This window comes from Cygnus olor, chromosome 1 (assembly GCF_009769625.2).
Source record: "Cygnus olor isolate bCygOlo1 chromosome 1, bCygOlo1.pri.v2, whole genome shotgun sequence".
Classification (NCBI taxonomy): Eukaryota; Metazoa; Chordata; class Aves; order Anseriformes; family Anatidae; genus Cygnus; species Cygnus olor.
Genome location: NC_049169.1, coordinates 38,621,142 through 38,647,772, shown reverse-complemented (window position 1 = coordinate 38,647,772; position 26,631 = coordinate 38,621,142). Strand labels below are relative to the sequence as shown.

The 26,631-nt window shown below is 42.0% G+C and overlaps 1 protein-coding gene across 2 annotated transcripts in view; it reads left to right on the top strand.

The window, feature by feature from the left end:
* The window catches only part of PTPRB (protein tyrosine phosphatase receptor type B), a 65,474-nt gene that overhangs the window by 30,482 nt on the left and 8,361 nt on the right, over positions 1-26,631 (top strand). For both annotated transcript variants that reach the window (XM_040553273.1, XM_040553284.1), the window contains 24 exons: positions 623-883; positions 3,031-3,297; positions 4,557-4,820; positions 5,800-6,063; positions 6,570-6,833; positions 7,576-7,839; positions 8,731-9,000; positions 9,643-9,906; positions 10,788-11,051; positions 11,526-11,807; positions 13,016-13,294; positions 15,224-15,373; positions 16,294-16,537; positions 17,699-17,805; positions 18,341-18,440; positions 19,341-19,424; positions 19,538-19,555; positions 19,659-19,740; positions 20,245-20,335; positions 21,186-21,262; positions 22,077-22,211; positions 25,311-25,433; positions 25,660-25,823; positions 26,314-26,449. In XM_040553273.1, the coding sequence (XP_040409207.1) occupies positions 623-883; positions 3,031-3,297; positions 4,557-4,820; positions 5,800-6,063; positions 6,570-6,833; positions 7,576-7,839; positions 8,731-9,000; positions 9,643-9,906; positions 10,788-11,051; positions 11,526-11,807; positions 13,016-13,294; positions 15,224-15,373; positions 16,294-16,537; positions 17,699-17,805; positions 18,341-18,440; positions 19,341-19,424; positions 19,538-19,555; positions 19,659-19,740; positions 20,245-20,335; positions 21,186-21,262; positions 22,077-22,211; positions 25,311-25,433; positions 25,660-25,823; positions 26,314-26,449 (4,454 nt within the window). The remainder of the gene's footprint in view (positions 1-622; positions 884-3,030; positions 3,298-4,556; positions 4,821-5,799; positions 6,064-6,569; positions 6,834-7,575; positions 7,840-8,730; positions 9,001-9,642; positions 9,907-10,787; positions 11,052-11,525; positions 11,808-13,015; positions 13,295-15,223; positions 15,374-16,293; positions 16,538-17,698; positions 17,806-18,340; positions 18,441-19,340; positions 19,425-19,537; positions 19,556-19,658; positions 19,741-20,244; positions 20,336-21,185; positions 21,263-22,076; positions 22,212-25,310; positions 25,434-25,659; positions 25,824-26,313; positions 26,450-26,631) is intronic.

Sequence of the window (26,631 nt, the reverse complement as noted above, 5' to 3'; positions counted from 1 at the left end):
GGAAAGTGAGTTGGATTTCAGCATAACAGAGACAAAATCAGATCAGGGAACTCAGGTGACAGAAGCCCTCTGTGTGTGCATGCATGCATGTGTGCATGTGCGCGCGCGCACACACACAAATGCATTGATAAAAGTTTGAATTCTTCTTTTATACCACTGTAAATTTGGAGTTTCTCCCAACTTCTCTGAGATACAAACCAGTGCAAAATCAATGTCACTCTGAGCTTATAATTTACGTCCTTATTTGTCACAGCTAAATTGACCTAGATATATTTTATGGTACAGATGTTTTATGGCCCTGTCTAGCACCCGCAGTTCAAGAGAGGGCTTACTGACTTCGCTGAATTTCTATTCACACTAAAATCAACTGGCATAAATTTAAACCTAAGCATTGCAGCCATAACGCATTACTGAAGTCTGCTGCTACAGCCCCTTACTTGAAAGAGCAGCAGAAATAATAGATTTGTAAGACTGGCTTCCTAGAGGAAGGTAAAGAATGTCCTCAGTGCTACAAATATTCTGTTGCTGTCACATTTCTAGCTTGATCCCTTACAGCAGCTTGAGATTTGCATGTGTGTTCACTACCAAGTCATGTTCTTGTGGTATTTGTGTACTTTTACAGCTCCAGAGCCTGTTCTCCAGCTCCGTGTTAAGTATGCTAATGAATCCTCACTTAGTGTCATGTGGATGACCCCTGTTGCAGAATGGGACAGCTATGTGGTTTCACTAGGAGACAGGGATCTTACTGTCATAAAGAAAGGGCTTGCAAAAGAAGCTAAAGAATTTACTTTCACTGACTTGGTACCTGGAAGAAAATACACAGCTACCATCACTACCATTAGTGGGATATTAAGCAACTGGACTTCAGTGGAAGGAAGAACAGGTACTATTTTGTCAATCTATGTTGATCTTTATTTCTGTTAACTATCAACAACTTTGCTTGCTTTGTAGTGAAAAGAATGAACACAGGGTCTAAATATCAAAAGCCTTGAATTTATGTTTGCTTCCTCAGTAGAAGAGTTACTTTTCTGAGTCTCTCATTCCTAACTCTCAGATATCTTGCAGTATTTATTTAAAGTTTTGGAAAAAAGTGGATATGTAATTCTCAGCAAAATTGTTTTTTGAAATACTATGTCATAACTGATCAATCTACATTAGCATAAGATTCTGTATAAGAACAAATCTTAGGGAAGGTCACTCCCTTAAATTCAAAGCACGCATCATCTGGAAAAAAACACACAGGAAAATGTTGATTTAGGATGAACATTCCAAGGTTGACAGACACAAAACATATGTGACCTTGCAAATGTATTTTGAATCTCTCTGCTCTTCTGATTCCAAAATCTGTATCTGTTACTTAGAGTGATGACTGTGACACGAGGAAAGTCCCATTCCCACCCCCTACTGGGTGCTAATTTTGAGCACGTGTGCAAGTTTTAAACCATATGTATTCCTTTGCTCTGCTTGACTTATGCATTCTCCAGTGCATGCAAAGTCTTAAAATATAGCTCTGATCTGGCACAGCCCACAAAAAAAAAAAAAAACAAGCTGCTAGTGTATGAATCTAATCATGCCTGTGCCTTGACAGTGGTCCTTACTAAAGTGTTGCAACTCCTTCCAAGGCCTGAAAAGTTTGACTTAAACTTTCATTTCTCTGGTATGTGATTAAGTAGCTGGGATTTCACTTCCTTCTGCCTTACGCCCCTTTAGGAGCCCTGTTTAGGCATAGAGGTTACAGTGGCCCACTTTGCTAAAATGAATCAATGCCTGAAAACACATCAGGCAGGGATAACATGCCAGCAGTACATTCAAAGTGATAAAGAACATCAGTAAATTTGAATATAGGTCTCAATAAGCATTCCAGACCTCTGGATCTTCTTCCCAGCAGGACAACCTACTTGACTTTCAAAATAATGCTGTAAATGACAGAAATAGGTTTTACATGCACCCCGGATTGATCAGCTTTTAGAGAAGCCTGAGGTATCAATAAAAGTGCCTTTAGCAGAGCCATCTGGCACTTCCGGGTTGGAAGGCCCTGGTAAGGTGGGCTTACTATGTTGTGACGGTGTTATAAAACACGTGTGATTTTTGGTTTGCATTTATGTGAACATTGCCTTTTTTCATCTGTGTCTAATTTTCTAGCTTTTGTTAATGATTGCTAATCCAGTAGTATGTATGCAGAAAGGCTGATAGTAACAAGAAGCTTGCAATCACATTTTCCAAAGTCTGAGGGCTCTTTATTTCAGTTTTGCTTGGTCATGTATGAAGAAATACTTAGAAAGAAGTAACTATATTTTCATGCTTTGAACAAATATTGTGTTGTTTTGTGTTTTGCTTTTTTTTAAAAAAAATGATTTTGAGTAAAATCTGTGGTAAATACTCCTTCTTGTTCTTTCTTTTTCCTTTTTGGTGTGGCTAAGTTCACCAGCTTATGCTTAGATAAAAGTTATGTTTGTTTAATAATTAATTCATCTTTTGATGCTAGAAAAGTTATTCTGCAGACCTTATGACATAAAAAGTAAAACCAAAAACCTCCATCTCAGTACATCCTGAAATTAAAGAGTCAGATGTAGAGTTCTCCAAGGTATAGATGACTCTGTCTGAGGTATTCATCAAACAAGTGTGCCATTTAATAAGAATGACAGATGGAGAATAGGAGAGGAAAGGGAGAACAAAAGAACAGACTCTATTTGAAATTGTCATAACTAAAAGAGGTGATTTCCTAAATTTTGTTTGATGGTATTTGTAAAATGCTGCCTCTTCCAGTTCTCTGAACTTGAGTCATTTTGGTCTGACCAAGGAAAGCTGTGCTGAAGCCTGAAAGACCTTTCTGTGCCATAGCTTCCCATAGACCACATCCCATCAGACAGGAAGCAGTCTACAGATTATTTTTAGTCCTGTTGAGTCTGGCTTCAAATTGGAATGTTCTTTTGATGTACTTCCTCAGTGTGACTAAACTTGGGTTATTTGGGGGGTTGCTTTGTCTTATTTTGTTTCTCCTCAGTAACATAATGACAATTTGCTTTGCAGTGCCAGCCCAAGTGACTGGTCTGACTGTGGCAAGTCAGGGATCAACCAACAGCTTGTTCACCAACTGGACAAGAGCACTGGGAGATGTAGACTCATACCAAGTACTACTGATTCACGAGAACGTCGTCATTAAAAATGAGACTGTTCCCAGTGAGACCACCAGATACCACTTCTACCCCCTGAAACCTGGAGGACTCTATTCAGTTGTTGTCACCACTGTCAGCGGGGGGATATCTTCAAGGCAAATGATCGCAGAGGGGAGGACAGGTAAAAAAGAAATACTCCAGCATGTCTTTGTTAAATTCCTAAAAGCTGAATTTATTAAAGAGAATGGTCTTGCCATGGGACTGGGACTTCAGAAATACGTGGGTTTCAGCCATATACTTCCTGTGTGTGACCTCAGACACATTATGGGTCGAGACTCAGGTTATGTTGCTTTATGGAGCCAGCTGCTCTGCCTACAGCAGGACAACTCTGTAGCAAAGATAAAAAGATGTCCTGAGGTTGCTGTACAGCTGCGGTGGGTGAATCACTCCTTGGAAGGTCCTTTCTTGTTGCCTTGACTAGATGGCAGTATAGGGCAATTGCTCCTCACTGAGGTGTGCAAATTAGCTGCCTAAAGGTGGTAGGATGAATTTGGGTTGCAGTCTCTCATGACCTATTCTTTTTCTCCAACATTAAATTATGTCAACCAGTGATGCTTACTCCTTACGAGGCTCTCCTGTACAGCATAGGACAGGTTTTACTATTGCATCAAGTTCTCTAAGTTTAATGACCTATGAAATGTAATAGCAATTCTTTGGATATTTAAATAGAGGGGAAAAGTTGGCAACACAGTGCAATTTCACCTTTTATATGAAGTTGGCAAAAGCCAGGCATTCTGCAATTTGCTCCAACGTTCTCCTTGCAGACAACTATTTTCAAGCAGAAAGAAAAATGAAAGCAATTGGAGAAGAATAACACTAAAAGACTTGAAACACATAGACGTATAATGTGAAGTGTAATAATTTTGATTCTGACAGCTGTGGTAAGTCAGTTCAGTGTGTCAGAGTCCTGTGAAGATATAGCAGTTCCTTATGATTAAGGTCTGCCACTGTAATAACTCAGATAGTTTTGTACCTGAGACTGATGGTGTTCTGGCTGTTTGGAGACTTTGAGCTCATCTTGCTGGCTGGAAAAAACAAACTGCATTCACGTTTTGGCCACTAGGCGTCAGAGAACTCATTGTAAATGAAACGCATTCTGCTATGGGCCTCAACTTCATACAAGCATCAGTGGTTATCGCTGTTAGTGAGAAATGGCACTTTGAGCAGATAACTCATCTTGTGGGATTTTAGGAGTGATGGGGTGATGCCACCACAGATGACTTCCCTCACTGTTCAAAAAGGCAGACTGCTGCCAAGTGGGAGTCAGTGCAGAGCTCCCTAGTCCTAGGCGGTTTATTTTGTAGCATTGAATTCCAGGCATTCTCAACAATAGGAACTGGCTAGTTACAGCTCTTCTGTTTTTTCCTTTTTGTTGCACAGTTCCTTCCAGCGTGACTGGAGTAACAGTAAATAACTCAGGTCGCAGTGACTACCTCAGTGTTTCTTGGCTGCCAGCTTCTGGAGATGTAGACAGTTATTTGGTAACACTATCGCACAATGACCAGATTGTTCAGACTCTCACCATTTCCAAATCCCTCAGTGAATGCTCCTTTAGCAGCCTTACTCCTGGAACACTTTACAACGTGATGATAACCACAAAGAGTGGAAAGTATGAAAATTACTCCTTCAGCCAGGAACGAACAGGTAAATAGAGCCTTTGAAGAAATCCAATCACCATAACTACATTCGATAGCCATTATTAAAAACCTATGAATATCTGACCAAACTGAGATGGGTGAGAAGAAGTTGGAGGGTCAAACCATAAAATTACAGCTATACATACTTTATCTTATTCTTATGCCCTTATTGCTGCTATAAGTCATACAAAATGACCTTAGCATTAATAGAAGTTGAGTGTCGGTTCTTGTGAGTGAGCAGAAATCATGTATCAGTTGTGGCTCAAGTGTGTTTTATTGCTCTTAACCTCTCTACGTGGCTCTTGAAATATATCCTGCAGAGAACCCTCCAAATAAGTTATTCAGACACTCAAAGAAGGGGATAGGAGCTAACTACTAAAATATTAGTAAGATGCCACATAAATGAGTAACACCTGTGTCTATTGTTTATGCAGTGTTCAAGGAGATTATAAAAGAATAGAGGAATTTCAGAGAAAGGTGGCAATAATGATGGAAAACTTTTCCAAACTTCCTCAAAGATTGAAAAGAGGGGCATTTTACATTTGGTAAACCAGTAAAATAAAAGGAAATATGGTAAAGGGTGTTAAAATGACAAAGAGCATTAAGTTAGCACAATAAATGCAATTTTAGGCTTCTCATGGTGTAAGTGAAAATCCAGGAGACAGCCATATAAATGAGGAGAAGCAAATCCAGGACCAGTGTCAACCTGTGGAACTCACGGCTATAAGCAAAACTGACCAAGTTGTTCCAAAAGACTGAAAATGGGAAAGGCAGACCATTGGCGTATGATGTAAAGCAACCTGGAAACTACACAGTTACTATTTTAGAGGGTAGGGTGTTGCTTAAATCCATGTTGTGGTCTTTTTGCAAGTTCCTCAGAAATGTCTGGTAATTACCACAAATATAATCCCCCTACAGCAACTCCTGTTATTTCAGGAAGTTACTGCTTTCTGAATCTTTAATTTTTTATTTTTTTTTTCTTTCAGTCCCTTCAAGTGTTCAGGGACTTACTGTCAGCAATTCAGCCAGAAGTGACTACTTGAAGGTGTCCTGGCTACACGCCTCTGGATATTTTGATAATTATGAAGTGATCATCAAGAACAACAATGATTTCATCCAAACAAAAAGTGTCCCAAGGGATGAAAATGAATGTGTGTTCACTAATCTGGTCCCGGGGAGGCAGTACAGCATCACAGTCAGCACAAGGAGTGGAAAATACGAAACCAGTGAGAGGGTCTATGGCAGAACAAGTAAGTAAATACCCCAGAAAGATCCTGAGACAATCCAGGATTATTTTTTTATTTATTTACTGTATATTGCTCTCAAAAATACTGTATGATTTGAACATAGGTTGACTCTTGAGTGTGACTCTTCAAATGCATGTCATTCCAAAGATGGAAAGCAGTATTGAGTTTATGACTGATGTTTAAGTTAGACATACAGAAAGTGAAAAAGAGACCTGTGCTGTGACCTTGGAATGCTAAATCTTGAAACATGGAAAACTGAAAATCAGAGCTGTACAGATTTCCACATCAGCTTAGTATTTACACTTGAGCTAGGCCAGAAGGTACAAGATGAGGATTTTTCTTGTCATGGAAATGTATAAGGATGTGTAAGGAAGCTAAGTGCCATCTACTTCTTTTAGTAAGGAACTGAGCGAAAAGTTTTAGCTCAGTAATGTGGCCTCAGGGCTGTTACCTTTTTTGCTGTGATTTGGTAAGAAGCACTGAGAAGTTTTCCTTTCTCACCTCTTCAGTGCCAGAGTCAGTGAAGGAACTGACTCTTAGTAACAGAAGCACAGAAGATCTGCAGGTAACTTGGTCAAAGGCTGAGGGTGATGTTGATAAATATGAGATTCAGCTCCTCTTCAATGATATGAAGATCTTCCCACCCATTTTCCTTGGAAACACTGTCGAGGAGTATCGGTTCACGGCTCTGACTCCCGGACGTCTATACAAAATTCTTGTCTTGACAATCAGCGGAGATGCACAACGTGCTACTTTCATAGAAGGCCTGACAAGTAAGCAATAACGTGGTATTTAAAACATGTGTTGGGGCTTTTCTAGATGAAAAAATGAGGCACAGAAAATCAAGGCTGAATCATGATCTTATTTGAGTTCCTGTAACACTGGCATGAACACAGAGGTCATTGAAAACCACACTACATCAGCTAACTTTATCTGCGCTTAATAAACAGATGTCACAGTCGTCAATATGTGATTGTTGGCAGATAATCTGATGTGCTGCATAGGAAGGGTGTTGAGATGTCAGTGTGAGGGTTTCTGTTATTCTCACACATGCCATTTTTTTGCTTAGTATCTCTGGGTAAATCAGTTAAGTTATTTTGCACCTCTGTTTATTTACCCGAAACAAGTGGGTGAGATGATAACTGCAAAATGGCTAACCAATTCAGTGTACATAAAGAGCTTTGATCTTCTGAGGTGTTTCTAAAGCATCACTTGAAAAAGAGGGAAGTAATCCTGATAAGGAACATTTTAACTTTTTTTCTGTTTAACTTGCTTACATTTTCTTTGCTGTTGTTGCCATAAACACTTAGAATTGCTTTTCTAAAATAGTACAATCCAACACAAATGTCTGAAGCTTTACTTGTGTTTACCCATGAGTGAAATTGTTTGTACCCGTAAATGCTCTTTGTCCTTTGAATCATTTGCTATGGCCATAAAAATGTAAGGATCTAAAAGTCTGAATGAACCAGGAACTTTGTGAGCAGGTGTCTTTGTGTTCCTTTTTTTTTTCTCCAGTTCCAAGTGCAGTGAGAAACATTCATGTTTCACCTAACGGCATGACAAACAGCCTGAAAGTGAGCTGGACACCTGGAGGTGGAGATGTTGATTCCTACACAGTGACTATATTTCAGCAAAACCATCAGCTTGGTTCCCAGAGTGTCTCCAAACACGTCTCTGAGCACACGTTTCACAAGTTGGAAGCTGGGGAGCTGTACCGGGTGGTGGTGCAATCAAACAGCGGTGCCTTGCAAAACAGCTTAGCAGCTTTTGGGAGAACAAGTACGTTTCTTTTGAGACAAGGAGCAAGTTTCATTGTGTCTACCCAGCAGCTGACTCGTATGAAATAAGTTACACCCTGCCTGTTTATGTAACACACCATTGAGCGTGGGGAGACACAGACTCAGGAGAAGTGTTTTTATTTCAAAGAGCTTGAGTCCTTGCTCTTGCAAACACTTAGGTGTGGCTCCATTAACAGCAGTGAGATCTGTCACACAAGTAGCTTTACCTGGGTAAATGTGTGTGGGATTCAGGTTCCCAGCCCAAAGTGTGCCTTTGTAGGAAGAATGAAGTTTCATCCCTGCCCAGTCCTGTGCCTGAATCTATCCGACACATGTATCTGTGGGACTCTCTGCAGTCAAATGCTGTGTGCTGGCAGTACTCATTGCATGGTTAAGGCTTCTTAGACGATATAATGCCCCGATACACTACTTGTCAGGATGCAAAAGACAACTTGTTTTTAATCCATCTTCTCTCTTTTGCACCTGTATGTTTGCTGGGGACTTGACTTTTGTGCAACAGCAGGTGGCTAACGTTTTCTATTTTGTGCCACTATTTTGAACCAATTTAACACTTGTATTTTTTGGTTATTCTCCATATGCCTTTCTTATCTGCTTCGGACAGTTCATCCAACTCTCCATCCCCCTTTTCAGTATAATTTAAGTATATCTTTTGCTTTTCTATGCTCAGTTCAGATATCCATGATGTTCTGTAACTTCACCTGACTGTATTTATGTCTAGGATTATCTACTTGTGCAAATACACGCACAGGCATCCATCACTTTTCCCATGAATGAACATGCAAATGTATATTCTCTATTAATTACTCAAAATTGTGTACTGAATGGTCCTTATTTCACCTGGTAATGTCATGCCTTTAATTGTTGCTTCCAGTTCCAGCATCTGTCCAAGAATTATTAGCCCACCATGCTTACAGCAGTCATTCCTTGTTAGTAACCTGGCAGAAAGCTCCTGGTGTAGCTGAAAGATATGACATTCTACTCTTGAATGAGCAAGGAGTCCTACTGAGCAACAAATCAGAACCAGCTACTGCCAAACAGCACAAATTTGAAGATTTATTAGCTGGCAAGAAGTATAAAATACAAGTTTTGACAGTCAGTGGTGGACTCTTCAGTAAACGAGCAGAAACTGTTGGCCGAACAGGTAATTAGAACATCTTGGTTTATTTATAGCTCCCTCAGTAAGATATCATTGAAGACATGAATCATCTGTATATCTTGATACTGGAAAGCTTCTGATAAGAACAGACTCCAGATATTTATGCATCGTTTTTCCTGTTATGTGCTTGATATGTGACTTTGAAATTTGCTGGCATAATAAGGTGGCCAAGGTGGCCATAGTTCATATAAGATACTAAACCAAAGTGCTAAGTACTTCCCTCAGTCTATCCTTTATGGAATGATCTGAATTCCTTATTGTTACAAAGTTTTTAATTCACAGTCTCAAGGCGCTTAGCACAGGAGTTCATGTAAATAAGAATCTCTAAACTTCGAGCCAAGTCTTGCAGTCTTCACTCTAGTAAAGCTTCTTGTAGAAATTAATGGACAGTTCTGTGGTGAGCACAGGCCAGAGAACCAGGCCTACTGGGAAATACAAACATTATATTGGAGAGACTCAGTGGCACCTCATAAATGCTTTTTCCTTGCTTATGAAAGTTGCTGTTGACATTACTTAGCTACTTGTGGCTTAATTGAAATATGTTACAGCCATAAGTTACTTTATTTAAGGTTCGTCTTACTGGATAGTCACCCTAATACTTATTCTTGCATTTATCCTTCTTTTCAGTTCCAGCAGCTGTCACAAATCTGAAGGTCACTGAGAACACCACTGACCGACTGTCCTTTAGCTGGACCACCTCACAAGGAGAGCTTGATTCATATGACATCTTCCTGTACAACCCAGACAAGTCCCTTCATGACAGGATTTCAGGAGAGCAGCACCTTCAGCAATGTTCATTCCTGAACTTGCGGCAAGGCAGGATGTATCGAATGGTGATCGTTACCCACAGCGGAGACCTCGCTAACGAGTCATCTGTCTTTGGGAGAACAGGTAAGAACATACAAGAAAAGCAACTGTCTCCAGTGTGGTACTTGTGAGAGACACCAATGAGCTTGTCTGAGTGTGATGCTCACGCTAGATAAGGGCAACAATTAGACATATCAACGTTTTCTTATATATTAAAGCATTAGACAAATAAGAGGGAAAATTCTAGGTTATGTGGTTACAAGAAGAGAAATGTATCAGAAAAGGTTTACTATCTATGTTTTACAATAGTTCCCAGGTACTCAGGTCAGGAGAAGGGCATCCAATTTATGCTGCATAAGCTTTAAAGGAAAACACTTGTCTCCCACACAAAAGCCAATGCTGGTCTGTGAGTGGAAAAGACAAAAAGGCAAAGCAAGTAGGGTTAATGGAGCAGACAGTCTCCCAGTGAAATAAAACTTGTTTCCCATGGGGAGCTCTGGCTGCATCTCCATATTTGCTCAGCCACATGTGAGGAGCTGAGTTTCCTAAGTAGCTCTAGCATACCTGACCATCTGTGAAACCTTCCTTTGTTCTCTGATCCGCAATGTAGTAACACCTGTGTACCACTGCTTCTGGACAGCGATGCACTTTCTCCAGCTACCTCAGAATTGGATGTTTCCAGACACTGGCTAGGAAAAAGCTGCTTAACATTTGCAAAACTATCTGTTATGAACATTTCAGCTCCTTTTTGGGACAATGGCTGTTCAAAATATGAAAGCAAAGTGTTGAGATTTACTTCCTGATGCTTCCTGCATTTTTGGCCAGCTGCAGTGTCTGTCTATATTACTACACGGCTGTCATTATGTGAAACCTTTATATCTAAGTATAAGGTCTGTTTGACCTTGTTGCTTCTCCTCACCCTAAAGAAGTTCTACATAAAGTAATATCCACTCCCTTTTTTTCAGTACCAGCGCCAGTTGTTGGTCTCAAGGCATCCAACAGAAACATGACAGACAGCCTGTGGTTCACCTGGGGTCCAGCAGCAGGAGACGTCGACTTCTATGAGCTGAATCTTTACAACCCAAATGGGACACAGAAAGAAACGTGGCACAGGAAAGACCTGAAAGAGTGGCATTTCCAGGGGCTTGTTCCTGGCAGAAAGTACACGCTGGTTGTGGTGACTCACAGTGGTGACCTGACCAACACGGCAAATGCTGAAGGAAGAACAGGTAAGACCCAAAAGGTTTGGGATTTTGTTTAGTCATCTCTGTCAGGATTCAGATCAGTTCACAACTATGCAACAGACTTTTTTCTGATGATGAAGGATTTATTATTATAAGAGTCACTTAAGCTCTAAAAGAGAAAGGATATCCTTGAGGGTATTAAACCAATGGAGTGTGATTTTGTTCAGCACCGTTTTTCACAGAAACACAGAATGGTTTAAGTTGGAAAAGACCCCTGGGGTTCATCTGGTCCAACCTCCCTGCTCAGGCAGGGCCACCTAGAGCAGGTGTTTCTTTCAAAGACTTACGAATACATAAAGGCTCTGGAAGTAACCACAGTCAGTGCAGATGCGGTAACTGTGTATCCAGGATAACATCACCCACTTTGTGGTGCATGAAGAAAATAATAGATGTTTCATCTCACTTGTTTCATGTAAAAGTTTGGTAAGAATCCCTCTCTTTTTTTTTCTTTCTATGTAGCACCCAGCCCTCCTAACTCTGTCTCCTTTACTGATGTTGCAAACACTTCTCTGTCAATCACATGGCTGGGTCCTCCAGACTGGACAGACTATGATGATTTTGAGTTGCAGTGGTTCCCGAAGGATCCCCTCACGGTATTCAATCCCTACAGCAGCAGCAAATCAAAAGTACGCATCATCTATGGCCTGCGACCAGGAAGGCTCTATGAGTTCAGTGTGAGAACGGTCAGCGGTGACAGCTGGAAGACATACAGTCAGTCTCAGTCTGCAAGTGTGAGAACCAGTAAGTAATGATTTCCATTGCCCCCTAACACTCAGCTAGAGAAGTTGCAAAGCTGTTAAATCTTACCAATTCCTTTCACAGTTAGTAATTTCCATTTACAAGTTCAGGAATGACTGGCAATGAATTCAGCTGGACTCTAAAATAAACCCTTGCTGTGTACAAGGTCAACTGGTCAAAGATTTAAAATGGGCACACACTTGCAAACGTCACATCCAGAGTGGGGCTGTGTGGTTGCTGAGTCTGAACTGATCCGTTTCAGGGGTGAAATGAGGCTGAATATCCAAACCTCCCTGGCACTGGGGACAGTAGGATATTGAAATTGTCAGAATATTTCTGAACAATCAGAGAGGAAGGCTGAATGAAACCCTGCTGTACTAGATTTGAAACTAGAAGCAAAGTGTTTCATTGGTGTGCGCTTCTGACAGTCAGTGAATGTCTGGGGGTTTTCATCACCTCTGCCTGGCTCTAGCAACCTCAGTAATAGGCTGATTTGAAAAAGTGACATAGAATTGTAAAAATAACTGAGCCTTGGCAAACTTTCCTGTCACATGGTGTGGGGTTAAGCTCCAAATTCACACCAGTGTTTTGTATGCTGAATAGCTCTTTAGCATAGCTACCTCTTTCACCTGTATTTAACTGCTTAAATGTAAGCAGGTGGCTGCCATCTGAAAGTGAAATCCTATTCTTGCTACATGTCATGTTATATACGATGCTCCAATTTTACATGGACAAAACATACTTCTCTGATATGCTTTAGTAATATGGACACACCGAGTGCTATCCATCAAACCTGATCAGTAATGAGATAACAATATCAGTATTGACTGATACTGTTAGTCAGATGTAACCTCCAAATAAATTGCAACACAGTGCTAGAAATCCATTGCTTTCCAGTGTTGCTTTTCTTAAGACTTCAGCAAGTAATTTTGTTTGTTTATTTTTTCACAGTTAATTATTGAAGCTTCACAAACCTGATGAGGCCAGTGCCTCTAGCTCCAATTTCAGATGGCTGAAATGAGCTAGACTGCCTTGCCTAATAATCAATCAGCACACGGTTGCAGGAGAGAAATTTTGGCTCCCAGCCTCGTGCTCTGATCAAAGAGTTGATGTAGAATCTAGGGGTGCTGCCTGAGCCGTGGGGTTAGTAGAAAAATAAGTGATGCTTGTCGCTTTTCTCACCGAACTTTAATTTCTTAACATCTCTCTAGAACCAGACAAGATACAAAGTCTTCACTGTCGGCCCCAGACCTCTACTGCCATCGCGTGTTCCTGGACTCCTCCTGATTCTGACTTTGATGGATATAGCGTTGAGTGCAAAAAGCTGGACACTCGGGAAGTGGAATTTTCTAAAAGGATAGAAAAGGACAAATCTCTGCTTAATATCATGACCCTCGTTCCCCACAAGCGCTACCTGGTGTCCATCAAGGTGCACTCTGCAGACATGACAAGTGAAGTAGTTGAAGACAGCACCATCACAATGATCGACCGTAAGTGGAAGGCAGAATCACTGCGAAGGGCGGCAGTGAGCAGCTATAAGTAATTGCTTGACAGCAGAAGTTCTGAGCTCTGCAACTGCCAGTACGTGGCACTCTTAATTGGGTAGCCAAAGGAGAGAGAACTGTCCTTTGGCCCCTGTTGTGACAGACAACGTGGGTTTTTAACTATCCTGCCTCTCAGTACATTGCCAAACCTGCTTATTAGGGTCATTCACGAAATATAGCTTGATAAACAAGAAGAATTATCCTGTCACTCTGATGGTCAGTCAGCACCAAAGATGTCCTCATTATTACACGCTTTTAATTGTCCTCACTGTTGCTGCTTGGCTTCTTGTGCCTGGCTGTTTCCTCTCACAGACAGTAGCTACCTTCAGCACAAAGATCCCTTAGTAACAACATTGGGTTGTGGCTCTGGGTCCTCTTTGGGCTCTCTGTGCTCTCTTCTGAGATGCTGCCTGACCAAATCACCTGTAAGAATTAGACCTGAGGGAGGATCATACATTTCCAAAGCTTGCGCTTTGAAACAGTTTCTGCAGTTTCTCCACCCCTAGGCTGCTTGATACTCTTATTTCTCTTGTGCAGAGTGGAGGGCAGCATCTGCTGGTGCCTCTGTGCTGCCAGGCATCTCTGCAGTCAGCAGCACGCAATGGCTGGCTGTAAAGCTGCTCCAGTTTTAGCAGCACCTCTGAATGCAGTTGCGTAGTGTAAGACGGAGGCCTGAACAGCCCCAGGGCTAAACTTCTTAAAAATGACAGGATGGCCAAGAGGCCTATTCAGAGTTGCCTCTCTGTCTGCTTACTTAAAGCCACACTTGTGTGAAGTGCCAGATGGTAAAAGTTATGTTTGGTTTGGGAGAGTTCAGTCACAAACCCACCTTTTCCCTGCCCCCAGGCAGTTGCCTTTTAATGGTAACCGTGTCCATCTCCCTCCTGTACTACAAAGAATGCTACAAGTTCAGGTGTAGTAACAGCCCACGCAACAAGAAGTTGGACTGAGTCCTGTTTGAAGGTTAGCTGTTCCATGTTTGCTCTCAATTGTTTTGCACACTGCTGCTCTCCCAGTTTCTCATTGTCACTGGAGGCCCTTCCCCAAGGCAACACAGCTCTTCCCAAAAAAATGAAGCTTGGTTTTAGAGATTTAAGAGATTTAGCTAAACACCATAAAAATGTGATTTTTTGGTTCTTTTTCCAGTCTGAAACCTTTTGAAGTTAAGCCACCTGCTTACGCATTTGACGTGTTTTCTGTACGTGCAATATAATTTCAGTAGTGCAGATTTTTAAATGATTCTGCAGTGTAGATCCTTAAAATCCCTACTTTTGCTGCACTAGTTCTCTGAAGGTTTTTCCCTACATTCTTTGTTTTCCAGTTTAGTTCTGCTGTGTCACTATTTGAGGTAGAGCTTTCTATCATACAAAGAACATTTCCTGTAGAAATCCTGCAATCAGCCTGGAAAATGGTACTTTGTAGTTGAATGCTGTGTCTGACTGGCTCAGTGCTCTTCATTTGGAAAGGGAAGCAAACATTTAGATGCTTAAAATAGGTAACTTCCTGTAGTGAGTGTGCTAACTGGCCTCCATACGCCTGATTTATGCTTGTGTCATATTTACACATCTACAAATTCTAATTTCCTAGATTTAGCAAGACTTTAATGCATTTCCATGTGGGCTTCTGGAGGAATTCCTGCTGAGGAGCTGCCACTGTTATTATGGTTAACTCATTGCTGGCTTGTTTCATCCTTTGGCAGTTTCGCTGTGGGAGATGAAGACACTTTCTTGATTGCAAAGAGAAGAGATTCAGAAACTTGGGACCAGTCAGCTGAGCTTTATTAAAATTGCATTTCCCTTGCTAGGTGTAGCTCACAGCAATTACGTAGACAATGCTTTTTTCTTTTTTTTTTCCTTATTTTGTTTAATTTTTCAGGTCCCCCTCAGCCACCTCCGGACATACGAGTGAACAAAAAAGAGGTGCTGATTACCAAATCCTCCATCAACTTTACTTTTAACTGCAGCTGGTTTAGTGATACCAATGGAGCTGTGAAGTACTTTACTGTGGTTGTCAGAGAGGCTGATGGTAAGTGTCATGATTTAATACCGTTCTCTCTGTGGCTTGTACAAGTCACATGCGGAGGTACATTCCCATCACTGCACAGCAGAGTAACTTCTCATATAGTTGCTGAGTTTCACAGAAGTTTTGGGCTCCCTAGCCTGGAATCTTAAGCACTCAGTTTTCTCCTCAGAAGGTCAATAGCAACAGCAGAGCTCAGCCAGAAGCAGCCTTTTCTGCAGTTGGCCTATATGTGACAAAGCAGGTGGATGTCTCAACAATTAATATGCCGTTTTTAGAAGTGGCTTCATTTACTGGCATGCCAGGACATATTTTATGATCCCTAATAAAATTTCTTAATCTCTCTGTCTATCAGCCCTTAAGTGAAAAAGCAGAGGTAGTATTTCCACTGTCTACTTTGTTGTGCTTGTACAGACTACAAAACTCTTTGAGAAAGTCTTTTACATGTTACTCTGAGTTTCCTTTCAGCAGACTCCTGTCATTTCCTATTGCAGTTTTTCTCTGTATACACTAGACCCTGCTAGTCCATTTGTGGGATTTTTTTACTTGCTTTTTGAAATAGCTGGTGGTAGGATCCAGGATTTTGGACCACAGAGATTGCCACCAACAGCACAGGAAAAAATGTCATGGCATTGAATTTAGGCTGTGCACGCCTATTACAGTTTGGGGTCTGGAAATGTTACTGCCAGCTATTCTGAGGTCTTCTGAGGAAATCTGTTTGAAGTTCCCCAGAAAAGTAGTACCAGTGTTTATCCTAGAAACAAGGTACCCAAGATACTCACGGGATAGCCAGTGCAGCCCTCCAAGGAATGCTAGGGAGCTGGATAATAAAAATTTTGTCTGTCAACACTTTGAGCCTATAATGCTGCCATCACATTAACGGCTGTGATATGTACACCTTCTCTCTCTCTCTGCACATGATGTAGGTAGTGAAGGACCAAAGCCTGATGAGCAGCACCCATTGCCTTCCTACCTGGAGTACAAACACAACGACTCTATACGCATCTACCAGACAAACTATTTTGCCAGTAGGTGTGCTGAAAACCCTGACAGTGACTATAAGAGCTTTGACATCAAGCTTGGAGGAGAAATGGAAAATCTGGGAGGAAAGTGTGATCCAGATCAGCAAAAATTCTGCGATGGACCCCTAAAGCCTCGGACTGCATATAGGTCAGATTTATGTTGGTAACTGTGCTCTGTCACATTATTAGGCATGGTGCTATCTGAATGCCTGATACACTTGAGCTTCTGCAGGTTAATAACTGTGTTGTATAATGTTCTTTCTGTTTCACTTCACAATTTATAAAAGCTTTATCTATGCCCAATTCCATAGGTATAAACCATTCTTTCATTAACATGGGAATGATACAGGTAATTATGCATAGTGAGTAGGTTTATTTATTTCCTTTTCATGTGAGCTTTCCTGTAGTTACTAAATCTTTCTTTAGAAAGACTTAAGACAGTCATCTAAGTCAGAAGAGTACTTAACAGAAGAAGGCAGGGATGGTACACTGTATTTATGTGGCACCACTACCCACACCAGTCCTTTCGAACAAGGTAGAAAAACCTAGAGGTTATTCTAACCCATGACACGGTCCAGAGGCTCCAGAGTGAGGCCTGAGTTCGTTGTAGGATGTAGAAGAGCATTGCTGCCAAGACCAGGCTCAGCAGTTAAACAGGCTGTGAGACCAAATGTGAGCTCCAGTGCAGCTCAGTCACACCTTTCATGCTGGCAAACACTTTGCGGAGAGGTCTGCAAGACGCTCACAAGACAGCCACATGGACAGAAGGCACGTGCCAGGCAGTGGACATCGGGCCTCTCAGCTTCTTCATAGTCATTAAGACATTGCTGTGGAGCCCGTACCACTCTCTGCTCTCATTAGGGCACATTTCCCAAAAATTCAGTTTGGGAAATACCGATGTTACCAGGAGAACCAAAAGGATTGTAACGTTTCTCCATTAACACAGCCCTGCTCCTACCACCTGAAGGGAAAACATCTCCCCACTGAGAAGCATTTCTGAGTCCTCTCACCACCACAGCTTCTGCTGACCCTGCCTTCAAACTCTGTCAGGCTGCATGTGCCAGCAGCAAGGGCCCCATCCATTACCTCAAAGGGTACCTTTGAGCCCTCCATCTGTGTTAGCTGGGTTGGGATTCACCTCGTCCAGCTGCTGTACTTAAGCACCTGCATTAAGAGCTGTCTGTGGTCGATGGACAGGTTTTAGTTACCCTTAAAAGGCAAGTGAGTTCTTATCTGAATCTTTTATTTTTCCACTGTTGGCTCTGAACATCTGATAAGCTTTAACTATTAATTGTACCGTTTTATTTAGGATCAGCATACGGGCTTTCACTCAGCTCTTCAGTGAAGATCCAAAGGAACTTCCTAAACCACTCTTTGCAGACACCTTCTTCTCTTTACCAATCACTACAGAGGCAGGTTAGTTTCAGGCTTGTTTTTCATTCACTGTAGCAAGTAATTACATATTGTGCCTCAAAACACTCTGGTATCCAGGACTATTTGCAAGGAGTGGAACAAAACCAGATTGTTGTGCAGTGTCCTTAAGCTTACTTTGAAATTATTCTGAAGCCATGGCTTATCCATGGCCATCATTTGCCATGGATAAGCCATGAATTTGAAAATTGAGAGGACTGCTTGATGGAGTTGCTGACAGTGCAAGAAAGGGTGAATGCGCAGTGATGCTGTTACCAAGAAAGCTTTGAAGTACAAGATAACCAAACTCCCATATGATGGGGCTGTGTTTTCTTTTATTCTGGTTGGGAGTGCAAAGTTTGCATACTATTTAGAAAAAATAAGAACAGAAAATCAAGGCCTCGTTCAGTTACATGTTTTGAATTTCCATGAATTTAACCATTTTCTGTAGACAGTAATAACGTATCCCCTGAACACTGTTGATTCTTTGATTCTTCATATCTTTTCTTCAAAATATTTAAATGTGCTGTTTCATTTCCAGAGCCTCTCTTTGGAGTTATTGAAGGTGTGAGTGCTGGCTTGTTTCTGATTGTGATGTTAGTGGCTGTTACTGCTTTGTTTGTCTGCAGACAGAAAGTTGGGTAAGTAGAGTCATTTAATCAGCCTCAGTTATGAGGCCAGGTCAAATTATTTTGATATGAGCAATTTAAAGCATAACTGTGAAATCAGAGTAATGCACTGAACTATTCAACAGTTGAAATATGTGTCCCCTAGCATCTATGCACACTAAGTGTAGAACTAATGACTTAAATACTAATAGATGAATAAATTCTGGATAGGAGATTCAAATACCTACTGATGTTAGTGGTATAGAGGATCCCTGCAACTTCTTGTTTTCAGTAAGAGTCTGAATATTTCTGAAAAACTGTTTTATCATGCAAACTCAACGTCTTTTGTCAAAAATGAAATGTTTCAAATTATTTTCATTCCTGGTTTAGATGAGTTCTTGAAACTGTTCATTTAGACTCTATTATTTTAGTTCAAAAATTTTTAAGTGTGACATTACCTCGGTGTCTAAAACATTAGTTCAAACTTTACTTCCCCATTTTCTGTTGATGGTAGTTTTATATCTGACATTATAGATGAATTTTAAATAGTTAATTTTAAATATGTTTTTAAAAAGAGAAATACTGTCTCAACTTTGAAAAAAGCTTTATCCATTGAAACCATTTCGTGTGACTGAAAGAGATGCAACATTATTGGTAGGAAATAGGATGCTCTCCTTAATGATAAGCTGGGAGGAATGAAGTCTTATTGCCTGTTCACATGCACGTGCCCCGCATCACTATCAGCAAACTAAAATACGAGAAAACTCTGCCACAGCTAAAAACAATATCACATGATCAGAGCCATAAATCAAAACAGACTTTTTTAAATTCTTTTTTTTCCAGCTTACTACTGTAAGTCATGCTACTGGCAGCTCTGATTGGTATCAGACTGTTATGGTAAAACAAGTGAAAATACCTTCTTTTTTGTTCCAGCAATGGCCATGAGAGACCTACAGCAAGGCTGAGCATTCGCAGGGACAGGCCTCTGACAGTCCATCTGAACTTGGGGCAAAAAGGGTAACATCAAAAGTTTTGTTTCTAAGAGCGCTATTTTAACATGGCATCATGGATGAGCAGCCCCATTCAGCTTACTGATGAAGTGTTTCTTTTTCTTTTAATACCATTTCTAGGAACCGGAAAACTTCCAGGTAAAAAGAAAAATTAATACTTAAAAAAAGCTTGATAAACCAACTGGATAAATTATGACTGTGATTCATCCTGTGATTTTCTTCTTCCTGTTAAATATTTTAGTCCAATCAAAGTCAGTCATTTTGAAGCACACTTCACCAAACTCCAAGCAGACTCCAACTACCTCCTGTCCAAGGAATATGAGGTGGGAACCAAATCTAGACAAAGCATCTTGCTTTAGGAATGCGCGGGCTGCTTGAATCAATGTGTTAATGCATTTGAAAGACCTACATTTGGTTGTCTCAGACAAACCAAAATAAGTTTGAGAGTTTCACCCGAACTCCACTTGTGCTAATACAGAAACCAGCTCTTCATTTGGCTTAGCATCTTCTGGTTGGTAGCCTCTGCCTGATGCCTACCTGGCTGAGGTCAGGGGCATTCATTTGTGTGCCACATGTGTGTGACAAAGCATGGAAAGCATCTGCCAGCCATGTGCTTGCCTTAAACTGTTGTGATTACCCTTTAATTTCAGTTGTTTTTCATTGTTTTGGTTTGGTTTGGTTTGCTTTTTTTTTCTTTAAAAAACAAAACAAAACAAAAAAAAACCACTTCTCCCTGTTCACAGCCTTTGGGAGCTGAAAAGCACTGTGCTGTCAAATCACATCCTTTAATTATTTTCACCTCGTATTTTATTTCGAATTTTTTGCAGGACTTAAAAGATGTGGGTCGAAACCAGACATGTGACATAGCACTTCTGCCAGAGAACAGAGGGAAAAATCGATACAATAATATATTGCCCTGTGAGTTTTGCTTTTGGTTGTGTAATATTACATCACACCAGCTATTTTTCACTTTTTCAGCAAGCCTAGTGGAAAAGAGAGTGCAGCCAGTCCTTTCCCTCCTTTCTGTCAGAGATGAAATACCTTTGCCAGCTCAGGTCCTGGTGCTTGGAGGCAGATGATGTATGGCCCTAAGCAGCTTCATGCAGACCAGTAATTTGATTTCACACTAGAGATGTAGCGACCAGTGTTCAGTCTAGAGAGAAAAAGCTCAAGCTATTATCGGCATTCAGTCACTGCTGATAACAAGGATAGTAGAAATAACAGTAGAGTTGTTTACATACGGGTATCATCCATTCAGTCCTGTCTGACATGGCTTTGTTGACTCTGTTTCTTTTTCAGAGGACAGAGCAAACCTACTATACCCTGTAGAGCTAGTGTGGTTCTGCATGGTGGGACACGTGTGAGGTTAGCTGTGTTCTCTTGGGGCAAAACCTCCCACTGAAAGTTACCCCCTTTAACCACCTATCAGGCAGTTTTGAAGTTAACAGGTGCTGTGCAACTTGTGGCTCTTTTTTTTTTCTGTGTAATAAAATTCTGTGCAACAATTCTGTACAACTCAGCAGAGACATTTTTTGGATATTCACTGCTTCCATCTCACCTGCCCACCTTGTAGTCTTTGGAACACTCCACAGCCCTCCTGGATGAAAGAAGCAGTATACACATAAACAGTTTTCCTTCTATATTAGCCCTCTGTATAACATCCCTGTAATAATCTCGCTGGTCCTTTCACAAATGCACTTTTATAAATGGGAGAGGGACTGAAAATCAAGACTTAGCCACAAACCTCTTGTCATCCTTTTCTTCCTAGATGATACATCAAGAGTGAAGCTTTCCAATGTTGATGATGACCCTTGCTCAGACTACATCAATGCAAGCTACATACCAGTAAGTGACTCAAGGATGTTATTTTACAGTCCTCCCTCCAGTGGCAGTTTGTCCTTTATCTGAAACTGAATACGAAGCTGGAGGCTTAAGGCTCTCCTCCCCCTTCATTTATTCACTTTAACTAAAAGTCTGAGAACTCAGTTTGTGGGTGTGCTGAAAGGCTGTGTCTGACTGCCATTAAGCTAGCTGTGAGTGATTTAGCCAGCACTCAAGGACACTTTCTTGGATTGCTATAGTTATGTAAGATAGCCGGTCTAATTGGCCAAGGACACATTTTCAAAGGTCACTGATTTTATGCACTGTCCACAACAACTGTAGCTATCACTGCAGGTGACATCCATATTGTGAAGCTGTAGCTCATCCTGACAGTGCTGGCATCTTGCAGGATGGTGAAGCTGGCCGAGATTACAGCAATGCCCTTTGCCAGAGAGTTGTGATTGATAATAGCAGTGGCTTTAACAATATAAATTTCAAGCCAGCACTCAGCTAATTTATTAAAAACAGTAAAAGTAAAACAAAAGCTCGTAGTAGTTCCAAAATTGCTTGGGACTGTGCTGTACACAATAGAACAATGAAAAGCTTTGACTGTCACAAAAGGAAGAGTATTCAGATACACTGCTGCAGTCTCTTCCTCTCTCGGCTCCCACCAGCCTTCTGCTCCAAAGTCCAAGGCAACAATTTAGTTCTCAGAACTGTTGTCCCAGCAAGGGCACCATTGCTGCAGAGGCCTGGCTGTAACCCCATGGCTTGTTCAGTTGTTAGAAGATCATTTTTCTGCCTTTATGGAAACTAATGGAGTTCTCTTTGCTTGCAGGGCAACAGTTTCCGCAGAGAATACATAGCAACTCAGGGCCCTTTGCCTGGCACCAAAGATGAGTTCTGGAAGATGGCGTGGGAACAAAATGTCCACAATATTGTCATGGTAACCCAGTGTGTTGAGAAGGGCCGGGTGAGCAGTGACTTTTCTTCATTATTAATGACTTTGTTATTGTTTTAATGTTTTTTATAATGACATTATTAATGTTTTAATATTTATTAAGTGCTCGTGCTTATTATTTGCATCACACTCATGCCAAAGGCCCCACTCAAGGAGATGTATGGTCATACACAGTAAGAGATGAAAGCTGTAATCTAAAGACTGGAGACAGATTGTATGTGAAGTGAAGGATGCAGTGACCATCCCAAGATCATGCAGCTTGTCAGAGTTAGAGCTAGGAACAGAGCTCAGTGCTTCTGGTCTCCAATCCAGCACTTTGTTCACTAGTACTAATATAATTCCCTTAAGTATGCAGAAGGACAGCCAGCCACAAAAGAAAAGCCAGTTTATCACATCTACCTCTACCAACTACTACTTTAAATATAAGCTCTAGGGAGCAAATGTTCATCATTAAATATATGACATTCTTTTTGATGCATAAGCCCTGATGTAGTAAGCAAAGAGACCACTCACACACTTACCAGCTTTACTGAGCAGCAGTTTAAGGAGGTTGTTTAGCTGTCTCAGCAATCCACCTCCCCATGGATGACCATATCCTGCACCTTCTGTGAGACAGGGACTAGATCTGTAAAAAGGTTAAACTAACTTGAAGTAGTGTTCATCTAGTGGACGTATGGGGATATTTCCTTTTAGTTTACCATTTTTCCTTGCGATGGAGAAAGCAGATGCAAGCAGGCAGCAAGCCATCTCTTTCTGCACCTCACTGGCTCAGGGTGGGACCCCGCTGTCATGTCTCAGCAAGAGGCAGGGAAGCATACATCAGAAGCCTGTGCAGAGCTCTGAGAAGAGAGCTAGCACAGAAATGTTGTGGCATCAGTGAAGTGCTTCCCATTCCACCTGTCACAAACATCTGTGATAGAACTCTCACTTCCAGCCCCATCCAAGTCCCTTCCCATCCCAGCCTCTCTTTATTGAGCTGAAACGACAGGAGGTGGCATCTCTCTGAATTCAGCTGCTGTTAGTACTGCCTTTCTTGGTCTCGTGAGGAACTTCAACTTCCCAGATGTCTGCAGGAAATACAATACAGCAGAGAGGAAACGGTCTGAGAGATTCCTGGAGTGCCTGGAGGAAAACTTTCTGATACAAGCGGTGAGGGAGCCAGGTGCCCCACTTGACTTGTTGTCTGCAAACAAGGAAGCACTTCTGCGTGATGTGATGGCTGGAGGCTGCCTTGAGCACGGAGGTTATGAAATGATAGAGATTTTGATCCTTGGTGAAGTAAGGAATGTGGTTAGTTGAACTGCTACCTTGGATTTCCAGAGGGCAGACTTTGGCCTATTGAGAGACCTGGTTGATAGAGCCCCTTGAGAGGTGGTGGTTTTGAACTGTAAAGTCTGGTCCTTCTTCAAGAATAAAATCTTAAAGGCACCACTGCAGGCGGTCCTAATGCACCAAAAGGTGAGCTGGTAGGGGAGAAGATCAGCCTGGCTGAAACAGAGAGCTGCCTCTGGAACTCAGGAAGAAAGAAAGCTTATAAACTCTGGAAGAAGGGGCAGGCAACTCAGGAGGACTGTGGAGAGTTTATAAACTCTTTCTTCACACATATGTGACCCCCTGTATGTGTCAAACGTTCATAAGTCTATGACGGGAGTCATCCAAGGGTACTCAAGGAGTTGGCACAAGTGCTCACCCCACCACTTTCAATAATTTACCAGCAGTCCTGGACAACCTCCCAGTTGACTGGGGGTTAGTGCGTGTGGCACCTATCTACAAGAAGGAGGATCTAGGGAATTACACGTCTGTCAGTCTGACCTCAGCACCAGGGAAGGTTACAGAGCAAATCATTGAATGCCATCACATGGCACCTATGGGACAATCAAGTGCTCAGAAGCAGCCAGCACAGGTTTATGAAGGGTGGTCCTGCCTGACTAACTTGATCTGCTTCTATGACAAGATGAAGCAGACATCCACCTAGTAGATGAGGGAAGGGCCGTGGCTGTTGTTTGCCTGGATTGTAGTGAATGGATGGGTTCGATCGCTTTGGTGGCTGGTCCCCAGTGGTGTTCTCCTGGGCTCAGTACTGGGGCCAGTTTTGTTTAACATTTTTATCAGTGGTCTGGATGACGGGAGTGAGTGTACCTCAGTAAGTTTGCAGATGGTACCAAGTTAGGCAGGAATTTCAATGTTCGTGAGGGTTAGAAGGATTTGCAGGCAGATCTGGATAGGCTGGATCAATGGACCACGTCCAACTGTATGGCATTCAACAAGGGTAGGAGCTGGGTCCTGCACTTGCATCATAACAGCCCCATGCAGCGCTACAGGCATGTGGAAGAGTGGCTGAAAATTGCCCATCAGAAAAGGACCTGGGGTGCTGGTCAACAGCCAGCAGAACATGATCCACCAGTGTGCCCACGTGGCCAAGAAGGCCAACAGCATCCTGATCTGCATCAGAAATAGTGTGGCCAGCAGGACTAGGGAAGTAACTGGCTCCTCAAGTACTGTGTTCAGTTTGGGGCTCCTCAGTACGAAAAGGATATTGAGTTGCGTGAGCATGTGCAGATAAGAACAATGAAGCTATTGAAGGGACTGAAAACAAGAGTGATGAGGAGCAGCTGATGAAATTGGCTGATAAAGCTGTTTATTCTGGAGAACAGGAGGCTGAAGGGAGACCTTATCGTTGTATGCAACTACCTGAAAGACGGTTGCAACAAAGGGGGTGTCAGTCTCTTTTTTTCATTAAGTGATAGGATGCAAGGAAACTGTCTCACGTTGTGCCAGGGAGGTTTAGATTGGACATTAGGAAAAAATTCTTCATGGAGAGAGTAGTCAAGCATTGGAACGGGCTGCCCAAGAAGTGGTGGAGTCCCCATCCCTGGAAGTATTTAAGAGACGTGGACGTGGCACTCTGGGGCATGGTTTAGTGTTGGGACTCAGGAGATCAGGTTGATGGTTGGACTTGATGATCTGGAAGGTGTTTTCCAACCTGGATGACTCTGTGATTCTTCCTTCATCCTTAGGCACAGGAGGTCTGAAGTCTGCTCCTGCCGGTGCTGGGTGGAAGCACGGTTTCTGTCACTGACAATGAATCATTCTTTTTCTGTGTCCCTGCAGGTAAAGTGTGATCACTACTGGCCCCTTGACCAGGATTCCTTGTACTATGGAGACCTGATCGTTGAGATGCTGTCTGAATCAGTGCTCCCAGAATGGACAATACGAGAGTTTAAAATCTGCAGTGTAAGTTTACATTCATCTTTTTTTTTTTTGGGGAGGGGGGTGGACAGGGGGGATAGTTGGCTATTGGGTTCAAAATAACTGCAAGGCTAAATTAGGAAGGTTTCTTTTGCTGTAGCAGAGTTGCATCATGCCCAGCTCATATTTGGTGGTAGCTGTAGCATTCTGAAGATCCATGTTGTGTCCTCCTCTCTTGGCTGTTCTTACCCCCACTTTTGTACCCTGACAGGAAGAGCAGCTTGACTCAACAAGGCTCATTCGTCACTTCCACTACACTGTGTGGCCAGATCACGGTGTGCCGGAGACCACCCAGTCCCTGATCCAGTTTGTGAGAACTGTAAGGGATTATATCAACAGGACCCCAGACACAGGACCAACTATTGTGCACTGCAGGTATGCACAGCAGCCAAAAGTCAGCAGCACAGAGCCTTTGTGCCTGCCATTGGGAAGATCCCAAGTATTCACACCTCTTAGGATATGGGCAGCCACAGAACCTGGGAGATGGCTGTTGGGCTCAAGTCCCCAGATACATCAAAGCAGCATTCCCAAGGCACATGCACTCGCTCACAACCTCGCCCTGGAGATGCCCCAAAAATTATTCTCAGGGAACTACTGTGTCTTTGTGGGACCACTGGAGAGCACTTCAAAGTGTCAGCAGCTGCCATTGCTCATATGTTTTCGCATTGTTAAATTGCCTTTGTGCCGCTGGTTGTGGCCCAACATCTGGATCCCAAAGAACCATTCTGAAAAGTAAATATATACCGAGGGATGAGTTTGACTACATATGGATCTGACAGATCCGTCATTTACCCCCTTCTGACGGAGATCTCTCCCCTCCCTCTCCATCTCCTTTGAAATCTCTGGGATTTTTTTTCTTTTTCAGTGCTGGTGTTGGCAGGACTGGCACATTCATTGCACTGGACAGAATTCTGCAGCAACTGGATTCAAAGGACACTGTTGACATTTATGCAGCAGTGCATGATCTAAGGCTTCACCGGGTTCACATGGTTCAGACAGAGGTAAGTTTTGGGTATCCTACAATACACAGCAACACCAGCTGCGGTATATAATCAACAGTCTCTCATCTTAAAGCACGGCACAGTTACTCCACTGTGAAATACTAGTTAATTTCTACAAATACTAGGTAATTAATACTACTATAATTTTAAAACTCTAAGCACAGTGACCTTGTGGCTTTGAA